Below are 17,969 nucleotides of genomic sequence, written 5' to 3' on the forward strand. Positions count from 1 at the left end.
TGAGTGCATGAGATTTGCATGTCTCCTAGATAAGCCTTGGCTGCTCATCCAAAGCTACTTTCAAAGAGCCTGGCTTCAAGACACTGCCTACATTTCACTAAGAGGTGATACCTGGACCTGGTATAAGGTGTAAGTACCTCCGGTACCCACCACACATCATACCAGCTTCCTACATAGCCCAAGCCAGAGGTATAAGATTTGACAGACACCCATTAAAAAAAAAAGCATTTGCAATGCAATGGGTCTTGGGTTTGCTCGAGTTAGAGCTGTTAACGTTGTAAATTCCTAACTGGACTTTTCTTGATAGTTATATTGAAAATGAAAAGTAAAACAGTTGACATAAGCTACCCTATTCAAAGTGCCATGGCCACACCGAGCATGATCGCAAAGGAGAGACACAAAAGGGAAAAAGTTTGCTCGCACTCAAACGTATCGGCAATTGTGCAATTATCCATGTAACGGGTCGATGTCCAAGGCGGTAACAAAACCGCCCCAAGAAGGGACAAAAGTAAAGCATTTATCAATGATAACAGAGGATTTTTGAAAAGCAAGCCCATGAACGGGTGATAGTGATGGACATTCGCTGGGTGTGTGTGTAAGGAAATGCCTCCTTGGCATGGTTACCCCCTAACTTTCTGCCTTTGCTGATGCTACATTTTGATTGAAAGTGTACTGGGACCCTGCTAACCAGGCCCCCGCACCAGTGTTCTTTCCCTAAACTGTACCTTTGTCTCCACAATTGGAACAGCCCTGGCACTCAGATTAGTCCCTTGTAACTGGTACCCATGGTACCAAGGGCCCTGATGCCAGTGAAGGTCTCTAAGGGCTGCAGCATATCTTATGCCACCCTGGGGACCCCTCACTCAGCACATGCACACTGCCACACAGCTTGTGTGTGCTGGTGGGGAGAAATTGACTAAGTCGACATGGCACTCCCCTCAGAGTGCCATGCCAACCTCACACTGCCTGTGGCATAGATAAATCACCCCTCTAGCAGGCCTTACAGCCCTAAGGCACGGTGCACTATACCACAGGTGAGGGCATATGTGCATGAGCACTATGCCCCTACAGTGTCTAAGCAAAACCTTAGACATTGTAAGTGCAGGGTAGTTATAAGAGTATATGGTCTGGGAGTTTGTCAAACACGAACTACACCGTTCCATAATGGCTACACTGAAATCTGGGATGTTTGGTATCAAACTTCTCAGCATAATAAATGCACACTGCTGCCAGTGTGCAATTTAATGTACCATGCACCCAGAGGGCATCTTAGAGATGCCCCCTGAATACCAATCCGACTTCTAGTGTAGGCTGACCAGTTTCTGCCAGCCTGCCACACACCAGACATGTTGTTGGCCACATGGGGAGAGTGCCTTTGTCACTCTGTGGCCAGGAACAAAGCCTGTACTGGGTGGAGGTGCTTCACACCTGCCCCTGTAGGAAGTGTAACACCTGGTGGTTAGCCTCAAAGGCTCACTCCTTTTGTTACAGCACCCCAGGGCATCCCAGCTATTGCAGATGCCCGCCCCTCCGGCCACTGCCCCCACTTTTGGCAGCAAGGCTGGATGAGATAATGAGAAAAACAAGGAGGAGTCACCCACCAGTCAGGACAGCCCCTAAGGTGTCCTGAGCTGAGGTGACCCCTGCCTTTAGAAATCCTCCATCATAGTTTTGGAGTATTCCCCCATTAGGATTGGGGATGTGCCCCCCTCCCCACAGGGAGGAGGCACAAAGAAGGTGTAGCCACCCTCAAGGACAGTAGCAATTGGCTACTGCCCTCCCAGACCTAAACACACCCCTAAATGTAGTATTTAGGGCACCCCAGAACCCATGAAATCAGATTCCTGCAACCTGAAGAAAGAAGAACTGCTGACCTATAAGCCTGCAGAGAAGATGGAAGACAACTGCTTTGGCCCCAGCCCTACCGGCTTGTCTCCTGACTCGAAAACCTGCAACTAACGACGCATCCGACAGGGACCAGCGACCGCTGAAGCCTCAGAGGACTGCCCTGGACTAAAGGGCCAAGAAACTCCTGTGAGCAGTGGCTCTGCTCAACAACAGCAACTTCTTTGAAACAAAGAAGCAACTTCTAAAGAACTTACGTTTCCTGCCGGAAGCGTGAGACTTCCCACTCTGCCTCCGACGCATACGGCTCGAGATCCAGAGAACCAACACCACAGCGAGGACTCCCCAGCGACTGACTCCGTGAGTAGCCTGAAATGACCCCCCCTGAGCCCCCACAGCGATGCCTGCAGAGAGAATCCAGAGGCTCCCCCTGACCGCGACTGCCTTTAACAAGGGACCCGATGCCTGGAACCAACACTGCACCTGCAGCCCCCAGGACCTGAAGGAACCGAACCTCAGTGCAGGAGCGACCCCCAGGCGACCCTCTGCCTTGTCCAGGAGGTGGCTGTCCCGAGAAGCCCCCCCCCCGTGCCTGCCTGCACCGCTAGAGTGACCCCCGGGTCCCTCCATTGTTTCCTATCTGAAACCAGACGCCTGCTTTGCACACTGTACCCGGCCGCCCCTGTGCAGCTGAGGGTGTGTTTTGTGTGCCTACTTGTGTCCCCTGTGCTCTATAAAACCCCCCTAGTCTGCCCCCGGGTACTTACCTGCTGGCAGACTGGAACCTGAGCATCCCCGTTCTCCAAAGGCACCTATGTGTTTTGGGCACCTCTTTGACCTCTGCACCTGACCGGCCCTGAGCTGCTGGTGTGGTAACTTTAGGGTTGCCTTGAACCCCCAACGGTGGGCTGCCTATGCCCAGGAACTGAGACTTGTAAGTGTCTTACTTACCTCACAAACTGACCTTTACTTACCTCCCCCAGGAATTGTTGATTTTTGCAGTGTGTCCACTTTTAAAATAGCTTATTGCCATTTTTTTACAAAACCTGTATAGGATATTGCTTTTATAACTTACCTGTATGAACTACCTTGCATTTTATGTTTTTGTGTTTATGTTTATGTTTTTACTTCAAATCTTAAAATAAACTAAGAAAATATATTTTTCTATATAAAAACCTATTGGCTTGGAGTTAAGTCTTTGAGTGTGTGTTCCTCATTTATTGCCTGTGTGTACAACAAATTCTTAACACTACCCTATGATAAGCCTACTGCTCGACCACACTACCACAAAATAGAGCATTAGAATTATCTAATTTTGCCACCATCTTACCTCTAAGGGGAACCCTTGGACCATGTGCACACTATTTCTTACTTTGAAATAGTATATTCAGAGCAACTTCCTACACCTTGTGAATGGTAACCCTGGTACCAGGGGCCCTGTGGCCAGGGAAGGTCTTGAAGGGCTGCAGCACATATTATGCCACCCTGGGGACCCCTCACTCAGCACATGCACACTGCCTCACAGCTTGTGTGTGCTGGTGGGGAGAAAATGACAATCCACATGGCACTTCCCTCAGAATGCCATGACCTCAACTCACTGCCTGGTGAGGGCATAGTTGCGTGAGCACTATGCCCCTACAGTGTCTAAGCAAAACCTTAGACATTGTAAGTGCAGGGTAGCCATAAAGAGTATGTGGTCTGGGAGCTTGTCAGTGACTAACTGCACAGTTCCATAATGGCTACACTGAAATCTGGGAAGTCTGGTATCAAATTTCTCAGCACAGTACATGCACACTGATGCCAGTGTGGAATTTATTGAAAAATGCACACAGAGGGCATCTTAGAAATGCCCCATGGATACCAGTCCAATTCCTAGTGTTAGGCTGACCAGTTCCTGCCACAACTAGATGAGTTTCTGGCCAAATGGGGTGAGTGCCTTTGTCACTCCGTGGCCAGGAACAAAGCCTGTACTGGGTGGAGGTGCTTTTCACCTCCCCCTGCAAGAACTGTAACAGCTGGCGGTGAGCCTCAAAGGCTCATGCGGGTTGTCACAGCGCCCCAGGGCATCCCAGCTAGTAGAGATGCCCACCCCTCAGGACACAGACCCCACTTTTGGCGGCAAGTCCAGAGGAGATAATGAGAAAAACATGGAGGAGTCACCCACCAGTTAGGACAGCCCCTAAGGTGTCCTGAGCTGAGGTGCCCGTGCCTTAAGAAATCCTCCTTCTTGTTTTGGAGGATTCCCCTAATAGGAATAGGGATGTGCCCCCCTCCCCTCAGGGAGAAGGCCCAAGGAGAGTGTAGCCACCCTCAAGGACAGTAGCCATTGGCTACTGTCCCCCAGACCTAAACACACCCCTAAATTGAGTATTTAGGGGCGACCCTGAACCCAGAATATCAGATTCCTGCAACCTACAACAACAAGAAGGACTGCTGACCTGAAAGGCCCGTAGAGACAACGGAGACGACAACTGGCTTGGCCCCAGCCCTACCGGCCTGTCTCCAGACTCAAAGAACCTGCACGGCGACGCATCCAGCAGGACCAGTAACCTCTGAGGACTCAGAGGACTGACCTACACCTAGAGAACCATGAAGCTCCAGAGGATAGCGGCTCTGTCCAGAAACAGCAACAAAGAAGCAACTTTAAAGAGACTCTCACTTCCCATCAGAAGTGTGAGTCTTCACACTCTGCACCAGACGCCCCCGGCTCGAGTTCAGGACAACCAACACCACAGAGAGGACTCCCAGGTGACTCCAACGATGTGGACACCTTGAGTCGACCTCCCTGTACCCCCACAGCGACGCCTGCATAGAGGATCCAGAGGCTCCCCCTGACCACGACTGCCTGGTAACCAAGGAACCCGACGCCCGGACAAAGCACTGCACCCGTAGCCCCCAGGACCGAGAGGAACCACTTACCAGTGCAGGAGTGACCAGCAGGTGGCCCTCATCCTAGCACAGTCGGTGGCTGGCCCGAGAAGCCCCCCGGGTCCCTTCATTGATTTCTACAGCAAACCAGACACCTACTTTGCACACTGCACCCGGCCGCCACTGTGCCGCTGAGGGTGTGTTTTGTGTGCTTGTGTGTGTCCCCCCCCCCCACCAGTGCTCTACAAAACACCCCTGGTCTGCTCCCCAAGGACGCAGGTACTTAACTGCTAGCAGACTGGAACCGGAGCACCCCTGTTCTCCATAGGCGCCTATGTGTTTTGGGCCCTCCTTTGACCTTTGTACCTGACCGATTGCTGGTGCTGCGGCTTTGGGGTTGCCTTGAACTCCCAACGGTGGGCTGCCTATGCCCAGGAGACTGACTGTGAAAGTGCTTTACTTACCTGAGAAACTAACGTTTACTTACGCCCCCCGTACCTTTTGATTTTTGCAGTGTCCACTTTTGAAATAGCTTATTGCCATTTTAACCAAAACTGTGTGAACTATTGTTTTAAATCAAAGTTCTATACTTACCTATGTGAAGTACCTTGCATTTTATGTACTTACCTCAAATTTGAATCTTGTGGTTCTAAAAATAAATTAAGAAAATATATTTTTCTATATAAAAACCTATTGGCCTGGAGTGAAGTCTTCGAGTGTGTGTTCCTCATTTATTGCCTGTGTGTGTACAAAAAATGCTTAACACTACCCACTGATTAAGCCTACTGCTCGACCACACGACCACAAAATAGAGCATTAGTTTTATGTAATTTTGCCACTATCAACCTCTAAGGGGAACCCTTGGACTCTGTGCACACTATCTCTCACTTTGAGGTAGTATATACAGAGCCAACTTCCTACAGTGTGGTTTAAAGCCCACAGATAGATAAGAACAGGTCAGAGCACTTGTGGGCACAACCTAAAAAGAAAAGTTTAAACAAAAACAAGTAGCACATTCCGACTCCAACCTCTAGATGGCAGAATACGCAAAGTATGTGAATCTAAAGGATGTCCATGATGAAAAACTATGTTTTAAGGTTTACCGACTTTTTAGTGTGCTGTACAATGCAGCACACATGCAAAGTTGAAAAGGCGAGCTTGTTAGGCCTGCCATGAAAAACTGTAAGAGGTTGGCACACATTCCTCTCTATCAATGTTTGTAGATAGGAATTTGCATCAAAACCCATAGGTGGTTGCATGGGAATGCCCAGTCAGCATTCATGAAATGCCCACTTGACCCAAAAGAAACAAAGGCAGTGGATAGCACAATTTAGCTCTGCAATATTATTCAATGCAAATCAGGATTTGTGTTGGATAGTAAATTCCACCCTAACACTTTGCACTGATTTGGGTGAACACGGTGCAAAGCATTAGTAAACCTATGTCTTAGTGTCAGTAAATATGAATGAGTTGGAGTGACATTAATAGTGAATGCAAGTGAGTAAATGAGAATGAACAAGTGCAATGGGGTGCAGGACAGTGCGAGTGTAATGTTAGGGTCGTGTAACATGCCTTCCTGGAAAAACACAGGTGCATATGTTATCACTTCCTGTGATGTCAATAAGGTCAAAAGGTATCTGATGACAATTGGACACCTGTAATTATGGTAAATGGTCGCCCATGCTTATCCGTAACGTCTTGCTTCATCCCTCCCTCCTAGATTGCAATTTCCTTTACATTTACAAAACATTTTAACATTTTTAATTTCCTTTTTAATGTATATATACTTTAAAAATCCAATCTGATTTCATTTTACAAACCACCTAAGGTGCACCGGACCCCAGGTTAAAAACCAATGATCTGAAGAATTCCATTGTGCATCAGAAGGGCACCCTTTCTCTATAACATACTTTGTGTTCTTGGATTTAATTTGGGTAAACATAACCCTGGCAACCTTTGCAGACTGCTTGAGTAGCCTTTTTACAATTCCCTGCCCGATGTCTTGTGCATTAAACATGGAATAACTCATCTGCTGTGTCGGCTAACCTTTTTCCGTTTTCTCCTTTCGTGTCATTTTTTATACCACTTTACCCTCCTCTCCCAGTGCACGAGAACCTTTTCTCACGGAAATCTCTCAGAAAGAATAATGTGAGAAATCTTTCTGTTCAGTGATGGTTTCTTGATGCCTGCCGAAATGTAAATACCTTTGTTGCTTTTTATATTAAAAAAAAAATACAATGTTATTACACTTGGGTCATTAAGAATACTGAGCATTAAAAGGGTGTTTTGCTCTGCATTTAGCCTAAAAACCATCAACTATCTGGTCCAACTTTGGTGCATGGATCCAAGATGCAGGACAGGTGAAGCTCAATCCAAAATTAAGTAACCCTGTTTTTTTATAGTTCTGCATATCAGAACTCTTAGAAAGCAAATTCACCATCACTGCAGACTGTTGTTCCTCCAGTAGGCCAATGTGGCTGGCTTGCATCTGTTTATCAATACTCTTATCTTAACCGTCAATGACGGGAAGCAGAGTTTGACACTCCTACCACTATTTTATTCTTTGGTACCCATGACAATGCCCTTGCCGCCATTCACCCAGTGGGCAGTACAAGTAGCAGTAGGAAGAGAAAGAAACGTGTTTTCCAGGATTGTCGCCTATGTTCTGTAGCTTCCACCCATGCCTTCCCTCAGCCCATCGGTAGCAAACGGGGCTGCTGAGAGGCTCCCGCATGTGGTACAAGGAGGGCAACATTGTGATGTTATCAGGAGTCAAGTGGTGTGTGATGCGGCTGCCACTACCTTTGCCATTTGGGTGAACCAGCAACACGAGCGCTCTACTGCTCAACTGTGGGGTCTCTGCTTTGTAATGCCTGTCCTTCCCACTGCCTTTTCCGACTGTTCTCGCTCACTTCTTGTAAATGTTCTGTATTTTTGTAAAGCCACTTGTGTGGTCTTGTGATGAAGAGTGTAATACTCCCTTGGAAGTATTTACAGTCATTAAAGTGAGGCAGTGGTTCCATTTGTCAGTGGGATGCTGGAGTGCTGCTGGGGCCTTGAAGCCGTGGCTGGGCATGCTTAGAGCAAGCGAGTGAGTGTGGGGCTCCAGGAGGACAGCGCTCAATGACCTCAGCGGATCATTCATGGAAAGCAAGCCTTGGAGTCATTATGTACGGGACCCCTGCAGTGACATTTCAGGACACATGCTAATGCTCAATGGAGGAATACCTAGGTTCATGGAACCTCGTGCACCATGGCAAAGTAACAACACAGGTTACTAACTACTAGACACTTCAGTTGGTAAAAAGAGGCACTAGGAAGTCTTGCATATATGCCCGGCTACTCGACCTTCTATGTACAATTCATAGCAACGGCAGCTCAAACATTGCAGAAAACAGACCAAACAAGTTCCAGAAAATAGTTCAGTTAATGCAACAAACCCAGGGAATGGGACCTATGCATTGCAAGCAATCCAAATTATAAAATTGTGCACTGTCACAGACATGACCCTGCCTCGGAGTCTCTCACCATAGCCAAGGATCGCTATGACCAACACGATCATCACCCAGATCATGACACCAGCCAGGAACCGCAGCAGGACCACAAAGATCAGACTGATCACCATGGCGATGATCAAGGCTCTGAAAGAAGAGCAAGAGAGTTTGTGAGTTCAGAGGGTGAGCAGTGATTGGCTCTGTGCAAAAAAACAAAAAAACAAAAACAAAAAAACACTGCTGCCTGCATGGAGGACCTTATTGCTTCTCTCATACCTCTGCCATTGGGTCCCTTCCATGGTAAGGGAACACCCTAGCCCTTCCCAACCTCTGTCAATGGCCTTACCAGGTCTCAACCAAGCCACCAGAGTTCCCAATCATCCGCAGGTTAAAACATCCATCACATCCCACCCTCCATCAAGTGTCTTCTCTGGTCATACCTTCAACTCCACCTGAAAGGAATCTCTTTTCCTTTCCATAGGGGTTCTGCCCAGACCCTTCCCATACTGCTGCCAAGGGGTCTCTTCCCATCCAAGCCTGTCCTGGGAGCCTCCAGCCCTTTTCCATCAAACCTTTCACCCATCCAATAACCTGCTTGTGATAGGGCCCTTGCCACCTCTCCACTCCTCCCCACCCCCACAAACACTACAGGGCTGATAAAGCCAATTCCACCCACTCCTTTATACCCACATTAGTGCACTGCAACCCTTACATGATGATCCAATACCAAGAGACGGTGTAATCCTCGAAAATCTTCATGGCCACCTGTCTTGCTTCCAGGACCACATTGGCTTTCCTAGGAAGAACAGAAAGTATAAGTAAAATGAACATTATCCACTACTAGTACCTAGCAAGGTTCATCATTAGTCCATCCATCCACCCACCCCATCCAACTACCGTTGACGCGCCATCCGTGCTTCTGCCTCACAGTCAACCACCAGGCCCCATCCTAAAGACTCCTGGGCCAGGACCACACACTTTGCCACATATAGGACCCCCCCTACAAGGGACCACCTTCGAGTCTTCTCTCCACTTAAAAAGTATTTTCTTTGAATTCCACTCCAATGATCCATCGAGGCACTATAATTCCAAGTCCCCTCCTGTTTTTCTGGGGCTTGTGCACAGCAGTCTGTGTTCCTCCCTGCAGCACTCCAGGTGTTCCAGTCCTGTGATACGCAACCAGCTCTAGCGATGCACCTCAATCGTAACCTGCAGCACCACTGTTGCTCTCGTACCTACATTGGCATGTACACATACCCGCACCCCCAGAGACTTACTTGGCACCTTCCACAAGTTCTGTGATGTTCCTAGTATATCCCGCTCCATCATCAAAGGTTGTTACGTTGCCCACAGTCACCACGCCTTTGTTTCTGCTGAATGCAGGCAGACATCTGCGACTCACTGCAGAAACAAAACCACAGATCTGTTCAAATCCCAAAGCATAACAGGGCAGCACATTTCCGCAGAATAAGTGGAGAGGATGAACCTTGCCCAGCATTACACAGGGGAGGCATAACAGGGCACTAAACTGTCCCACCCCTAAATGTAGGGACACCCAATGGCCAGTCACAGCTTAACATTGGCTGAGATCCTGAAGGGAGGAAACACCTGTGCAGTAGTGACCTCTACCGGCGGGACTGTGGTGTTCACACTACTGAAGTCGGTATACCTCAGGAGAAAAAACCTTGTTGAATATTAAAATGTAGTGGATAAGCCTATTTTCTGATTCCTAAAGATAAAGAAATATGATAGCAGCAAGGGGGGAAATAGGATTGCTAGTGAAGGAGTAAAGACCGGGCTGACAACGAAGAGGAAAACAATGGCGGGTTCTAGATAATCAAGACTTTCCAAAGATGGAGACTAAAGAGAGTATGTACGTTGAAGAAAGTCATGATTTAAGACGGCTAACACAAAGTGTAAAGTGGACCGCACAGGGAGTAAGGACATGATAGCTGTTGGGTAGGTCTGTACTTTCTCTGCTATGCAGAGAGAAAAAACAGGGCAGACTGCGGCGAAAAGCAGGCTCACAAGTGCAAATGCATGGCCGCAACTACTCCGTGGCACCCATGACACAGACATGGACATGGACATCCTACTACCGTGCCTCGGAGAGCGACAGACGGACAGAACTCTACTTACAAATCTGAATTAACGTAGCATAAAATACATGATCAGGTCCTCAGCACATCCCATGCGCCCACTATTATTTGAGCCACACACACCACCACGCCCTTTCAGTGATCCACTTTCTCACCTCCAACAGTAAGTGTACGTACGTGGCTTGCTTGGCATGATTGCCGCTGGGCATTCTTTGTCCCTCAGCACTTCTGGTACACTCTAATGATGAAGGCACAAAACACATAATTGATTTCATATCAATATTGCCATTTTGGTATTTTATCCCACTACTTTTGTTGCTTCAGGAAACAACAGGGCTGCAGATTGCAATTTACTTGGTACGTCCCTATTTAAAGCATTTCATAACAGAAATCTAAGGAAAATGAGCTAGAAATAGGGTTTGGAAGGACCAATAAAACTAACGTATACCCTGGACACCATCCCAAACACAGGACATTCAATTTCGAAAATTACCCCCACATTCAACACAATTTAGGAGACAACACTGTCCAGCATGAGAACCTTTCTGGAAAATGACACTTTCAACTGCAATTTTAGTAATCTAAGGAAAAAGTGAAGACTAGCAGAAACTCACTGTACGTCTTGTAACAGAAGGCTCGCCCTGTGGCCAGCTTGCAGCCGATTTGTGCTAACTGTGTGATGGGACTGTAAGGAAAACGGTTCTCATATGGATTGGAAGAGTTGCTTTGCCTTGTCCACTTTTTGTCGGACAAGCCTCATGTTCCTCCCCCAGTGAGGTCAATAATCGTTTAAGATGGCTACTTTCTCTTTTATCCAATCGACAGCTTGACTGGGTTTGGATGAAGATGAATGATATCTTAGGGGTGCAGTTGTCTCCCTGCAGAAAGGGCAGGGAAGTAGCCTAACAGCCTTCTCAATGTAAAACTCAAGTTCCCCTTAAATGGGACATCATACCTTTCCCTGGGTGTTTGCGTGTAGTGCTACATTTATTTGGTGCATATGGCACCAGGAGACCACGTGCACAGTGTATGGTGCCCTTCAAGGATCCAGATCCTACATTAGATGGCGTTTTCACTGCACTTTGTTTAATCATCTCTTGACCCAACATCTGGTGTGCTCTTGTTTGCCTGGGCCACTTCCCCAAATTGGTAGCTATCTGAATGGAGCGTGCACTTTGGTTGGAAGGAGCTTCCCACCAGTGCCCCGCACGGTAGGCTATTTGGTTGTCCCTTACATAGATCCTTTGCAATTCATTTTGAACTTTAAGAAGGAATGTGTTACTTAGCCTTTAAGCATCTGTTTGCAGCATGTAATACTGTACATTTACATGCTTTTCATACTTCTACCATCTAGTGTTGGGTCTGGATGTGTGCAAGTTCTGTCTTTTCAAAGATGTTTTAGAGTCACAAGGTAGAGGGTCTCCTCTTGGTGATCATGTACATTGGCATGGACACCATTGTTAAGGAAAATGTCACTTACCCAGTGTACATCTGTTCGTGGCATTAGTCGCTGCAGATTCACATGCTGTGCATAGTCCGCCGTCTGGTGTTGGGTCGGAGTGTTACAAGTTGTTTTCCTTCAAAGAAGTCTTTTCGAGTCAAAGATGAGGAGTCCCTCGGTCTCGTGTTTCCATTGCGCATGGGCGTTGACTCCATCTTCGATTGTTTTCCCCGCAGAGGGTGAGGTAGGAGTTGTGTGTGTTAGTAATAGTGCCCATGCAATGGAATGAATAAGTATGTACAGAATAAAGGTTAAGGTAATATATTTACAAATGTACAAATGACGAATATTACTTCCAAACGGCTACAGGCTCCCGGGGAGGCGGGTGGGCGCATGTGAATCTGCAGCGACTAATGCCACGAACAGATGTACACTGGGTAAGTGACATTTTCCATTCGGTGACATGTGTAGCTGCAGATACACATGCTGTGCATAGACTAGTAAGCAGTTATCTCCCAAAAGCGGTGGTTCAGCCTGTAGGAGTGGAAGTAGTTTGAAATAAAGTTCTTAGTACAGCTTGACCTACTGTGGCTTGTTGTGCAGATAGCACGTCTACACAGTAGTGCTTAGTAAATGTGTGAGGCGTAGACCATGTTGCTGCCTTACATATTTCGTTCATTGGAATATTTCCTAAGAAGGCCATGGTAGCGCCTTTCTTTCTGGTTGAGTGTGCCTTTGGTGTAATGGGCAGCTCTCTTTTTGCTTTAAGGTAGCAGGTTTGGATGCACCATACATTCTTGTGTGAGGTTTAAGTGTCCAAATTCTAGGATTTCAGGAGCCAGATTGCTAGATTCAGCGATGCTGGGTTTGGATGCCTGATCTGTTGTTTGTGCTGTGTTAACAGATCTGGTCTGTTGGGTAGTTTGATATGAGGCACTACTGACAGGTCTAGTAGTGTCGTATACCAAGTTTGTCTTGCCCATGTAGGTGCTATTAGTATGAGTTCGAGTTTGTTTTGACTCAATCTGTTTACTAGATATGGAAGGAGAGGTAGAGGGGGAAAAGCGTAAGCAAATATCCCTGACCAATTCATCCATAGAGCATTGCCTTGAGACTGCCGGTGTGGGAACCTGGATGCGAAGTTTTGGCATTTTGCGTTCTCTTTTGTTGCAAATAGGTCTATTTGAGGTGTTCCCCAAATTTGGAAATAAGTGTTTAGAATTTGGAGGTGAATCTCCCATTCGTGTACCTGTTGATGATCTCGAGAGAGATTGTCTGCTAGTTGATTCTGGATCCCTGGAATAAACTGTGCTATTAGGCGAATGTGGTTGTGAATCGCCCACTGCCATATCTTTTGTGCTAGGAGACACAGCTGTGTTGAGTGTGTTCCCCCCTGTTTGTTTAGATAATACATTGTTGTCATGTTGTCTGTTTTGACAAGAATGTATTTGTGGATTATGATGGGTTGAAATGTTTTTAACGCTAGGAATACTGCTAACAATTCGAGGTGATTTATATGAAGCTTTCTTTGATGTAAGTCCCATTGTCCTTGGATGCTGTGTTGATTGAGGTGTGCTCCCCACCCTGTCATGGAAGCATCTGTTGTTATCACGTATTGTGGTACTGGGTCTTGGAAAGGCCGCCCTTTGTTTAAATTTATACTGTTCCACCATAGAAGCGAGATGTATGTTTGGCGGTCTATCAACACCAGATCTAGAAGGTGACCCTGTGCATGTGACCATTGTGATGCTAGGCACTGTTGTAAGGGCCTCATGTGCAGTCTTGCGTTTGGGACAATGGCTATGCATGAGGACATCATGCCTAGGAGTTTTAACACCATCTTTGCATGTATCTTTTGTGTCGGATACATGGCCTGTAAAACTTTGTAAACATTTTGAACCCTTTGTGGACTTGGAGTGGCTATCCCTTTTGTTGTGTTGATTGTCACTCCTAAGTATTGCTGTGTTTGACACAGCAGAATGTGTGATTTTGTATAGTTTATGGAGAAACCCAGTTTGTAGAGGGTTTGTATGACATAATCTGTGTGTTGAGAACACCTTGTTAGGGAGGTGGTCTTGATTAGCCAATCGTCTAAGTAGGGGAACACGTGTATTTGCTGTCTTCTGATATGTGCAGCTACTACTGCTAGGTATTTTGTAAAGACTCTTGGTGCGGTTGTTATACCGAACGGCAACACTTTGAATTGGTAATGTATTCCCTTGAATACGAACCTTAGGTATTTCCTGTGTGAGGGATGTACCGGTATGTGGAAATACGCGTCTTTTAGATCTAAGGTTGTCATGTAGTCTTGTTGTTTCATCAGTGGTAATACGTCTTGTAGCGTGACCATGTGAAAGTGTTCCGATTTGATGTAGGTGTTTAGTGTTCTGAGATCTAAGATTGGTCTCAGTGTTTTGTCTTTTTTTGGTATTAGAAAGTACAGTGAGTAAACTCCTGTGTTCCTTTGTGTAGCTGGTACGAATTCTATTGCGTCCTTTTGCAGTAATGCTTGAACTTCCAGTTCTAGAAGGTCTAAATGCTGTTTTGACATATTCTGTGTTTTTGGTGGGACATTTGGAGGGAGTTGGAGAAATTCTATGCAATAACCATGTCGGATAATTGCTAAGAACCAAGTGTCTGTTGTTATCTCCTCCCAAGATTTGTAGAACTCGTTTAGTCTTCCCCCCCACTGGTGTTGTGTGAAGGGGTTGAGTGACTTGTAAGTCACTGTTTTGTCTGAGGGGTCTTTGAACTTTTCCTCGGTTTCTAGGGAATTGGCCCCCTCTGTATTGGCCCCGAAAGCCTCCCCTTTGGTACTGTCCCTGGTAGGTAGACGGTGTTGTTTGTGAGGTAATGGCTTGTGTGGCTTGACCTCGAAACCCCCCTCTGAAGGTTGTTTTACGAAAGGTCCCGAAAGTGCCTCTGCCCTGCGGGGAATAGAGTGCGCCCATGGCCTTAGCTGTGTCCGTGTCTTTTTTCAATTTCTCAATTGCTGTGTCAACTTCGGGTCCAAACAATTGTTCATTGAACGGCATATTGAGCACTGCCTGTTGTATCTCAGGCTTGAAGCCGGATGAGCGCAACCATGCATGCCTCCTTATGGTTACCGCGGTATTGATTGTTCTTGCAGCTGTATCCGCTGCATCCATAGAGGAACGTATTTGGTTGTTGGAGATATTTTGTCCCTCCTCAACCACTTGTTTTGCCCGTTTCTGGAGTTCTTTGGGTAGATGCTCGATGAGATGCTGCATCTCGTCCCAATGGGCTCTGTCATAACGCGCTAGGAGCGCCTGCGAGTTAGCGATGCGCCACTGGTTTGCAGCTTGTACTGCAACCCTTTTGCCAGCTGCGTCGAACTTGCGGCTCTCTTTGTCCAGAGGTGGTGCGTCGCCTGATGTGTGCGAGTTGGTCCTTTTACGAGCTGCTCCTACTACAACTGAATCTGGTGGCAGTTGTGATGTGATAAAAGCAGGGTCCGTGGGTGGTGCTTTATATTTCTTCTCCACCCTTGGAGTTATCGCTCTGCTTTTGACAGGTTCTTTAAAGATCTGTTTTGCGTGCCTTAGCATTCCTGGGAGCATAGGAAGGCTTTGATAATTGCTATGGGTGGAGGAGAGGGTGTTGAAAAGGAAGTCATCCTCGACAGGCTCAGAGTGTAACGACACGTTATGGAACTCTGCTGCCCTAGCTACCACCTGTGCATACGCTGTACTGTCCTCAGGTGGTGAGGGCTTGGTAGGGTACGCCTCAGGGCTATTGTCTGATACTGGGGCGTCAGAGATCCCACGCATCTTGGTCATCTTGGCTCATGGTGGTATGAGCTGGTGAATGTGACGGAGTCTGTGCCGGTGATGTATGAGTTATTTGTGGTGGAGAGGGTGGTGGAGTTCCCTTCTTTACCACTTTTGCTTGTGGTGTCTTTTCATGAGTTTGGAAATCAAGTTTCCTTTTTCTCCTGATTGGGGGAAGAGTGCTGATCTTCCCTGTACCACTTTGTATGAAGATCTGTTTTGGGGTATGGTCTACATCTGTGGTTTGTAACTCTTCTTCAAACCTATGTTTGCGCATTTGGGAGGACAGTGATTGTTCCTCTGAGTACGAACTGGCTGTTGGTTCGGTTGCTGGGCGTTTTGGCACCGAAACTGTCTCTTTGGTTGTTTTTGGCTCCGACGAGAATTTTCTCTTTTTCGGCGTCGAACTTTCTCGGCGTCGACCATCCTCGGTGCCGCTATCTCTGGGCCGAGCCGCCTCGGTTCCGCTGTCTCTGTGCCGACTTTTTTCAGCAGCACTTTCTCGGTCCCGAGAGTGCTGCGTGCCTGTGTCTCGACCCGAGTCGGACGACCTCGGCACCAGTTCGGCCTTTTTCGGTGCCGATGGAGGGTCACCTACTTTATGGGTTGTGCCATGGCCTGCCGGCAGTGGCGTCCCCTGTGCCTTGTCTGTTTTTCCGTGTGGTGCTTGCTTCGACGTCCTACTCACGGTTTCCTCGACGTCAAATTCTTCTGAGTCCGATTCATGGATGGAGAAGGTTTCTTCTTCTTCTCCCTGTTCCTCGAACCCTCGTCGTTCTGTCGGCGCGGACGCCATCTGCAATCTTCTGGCTCTTCGGTCACGGAGCGTTTTCCTCGACCGAAACACTCGACAGGCCTCACACGTCTCTTCCTTGTGCTCGGGCGACAGGCACAAGTTACAGACCAAATGTTGGTCTGTATATGGATATTTATTGTGGCATTTAGGACAGGATCGGAACGGGGTCCGTTCCATCAGCCTCGATGTTACACGCGGTCGGGCCGACCAGGCCCCGACGGGGGATCGAAATTACCCCGAAGGGCTTCCGGAGCTCTTCACGATTCGGTGTCGATTCTATCTAACCCGATACCGAGCGAAACAATACCGACGTAGTTTTCCAAAGTTCTGACTATTTTTTCCGTCCCGAAACAAGGAGCGAAAAGGAACACGTCCGAACCCGATGGCGGAAAAAAAACAATCGAAGATGGAGTCGACGCCCATGCGCAATGGAAACAAAGAGGAGGAGTCCCTCGGTCTCGTGACTCGAAAAGACTTCTTCGAAAGAAAACAACTTGTAACACTCCGACCCAACACCAGACGGCGGACTATGCACAGCATGTGTATCTGCAGCTACACATGCCACCGAACATTGTTTTCCCACAGGCGGGTGAGAATGGAGTGTAGAGTAAGTATAACTAATGATATGTCCATGTGAATAGAAAGTGAAACTACAACAGCCACAGGTATCCGGGAAGGAGGGTGGGCGCATGTGAATCTACAGCACTACATGTCACGAACAGATGCTTGCAGGTTAAGTAACATATTCCGTTCAACGCATGTGTGGCTGTAGATACACATGCTTTGTATAGACTGTAAAGCAGTCCTCTTCATAAGAGGTGGCTAACCTGAGGGTGTGGCAGCAGTCTGGAAAAGTGTACATAGCACTGCCTGACCTACGTTGGCTTGTTGACATGCTAGAACATCCACACAATAATGTTTAGTGAAAGTGTGTGGTCAAGACCATGTAGCTGCTTTGTATATGTCAGCTATTGGGATATTTCCTAGAAAAGCCATGGATGCTACTTTCTATCTAGTAGAATGTGCTCTAGGATGTGCAGGTAGAGTTCTTTTGGCTTTAACATAACATGCTTGAATGCACTTAACTACGCATCTGGCTATACCCAATTTGAATGTAGGCTTCCCTTTATGAGGGGGGAAAAGCAATAAACAGTTGTTTATTTTTTTCTGAAAGTTTTGGTTCTATCAATGTAGAACATAAGGGCTCTTTCAACATCTAATGTGTAGAGAACCCTGTCAGCAACTTATCTGGTTTGGGGGAAAACAACAGCAACTGAATTGATTGATTGAGGGGAAAATGAAAGACAACTTTAGGGAGGAATTTGAGGTTGGTGCGGAGAACCACCCTAGCTCTGTGAAGCGGGAAGAAAGGTTTTTCCAAGGTTAAAGCCTGAAGCTCACTAACACGTCTGAGTGAAGTAATCGCAATTAAAAATGCCACTTTCTAGGAGAGGCACTGCAAGAGGTTTGTATGCAGGGGCTCAAATCAGTGGCCATAAGTCATGTAAGAACAATGCTAAGGTTTCATGAGGGAGCGGGTGAAACCCGTGATGAAATAACTCTTGAAGCCTTCTATGAAGGCTTTAATGACTGGTATTTTGAATAAAAAGATGAGTTGTCTATTCTGTAACTAGG

At 47.1% G+C, this 17,969-nt stretch overlaps 1 protein-coding gene across 4 annotated transcripts in view; it reads right to left on the reverse strand.

Annotated features, from left to right (window-relative positions):
- The window catches only part of SLC44A2 (solute carrier family 44 member 2 (CTL2 blood group)), a 314,434-nt gene that overhangs the window by 103,189 nt on the left and 193,276 nt on the right, over positions 1 to 17,969 (reverse strand). For all 4 annotated transcript variants that reach the window (XM_069230393.1, XM_069230392.1, XM_069230394.1 and 1 more), the window contains exons 7-10: positions 10,484 to 10,544; positions 9,485 to 9,608; positions 8,920 to 9,003; positions 8,242 to 8,354 (exon numbers count right to left, since the gene is read on the reverse strand). In XM_069230393.1, coding sequence (XP_069086494.1) covers positions 8,242 to 8,354; positions 8,920 to 9,003; positions 9,485 to 9,608; positions 10,484 to 10,544 — 382 coding nt within the window. The remainder of the gene's footprint in view (positions 1 to 8,241; positions 8,355 to 8,919; positions 9,004 to 9,484; positions 9,609 to 10,483; positions 10,545 to 17,969) is intronic.

The sequence above is a fragment of the Pleurodeles waltl genome, chromosome 4_2, assembly GCF_031143425.1.
Source record: "Pleurodeles waltl isolate 20211129_DDA chromosome 4_2, aPleWal1.hap1.20221129, whole genome shotgun sequence".
Classification (NCBI taxonomy): domain Eukaryota; kingdom Metazoa; phylum Chordata; class Amphibia; order Caudata; family Salamandridae; genus Pleurodeles; species Pleurodeles waltl.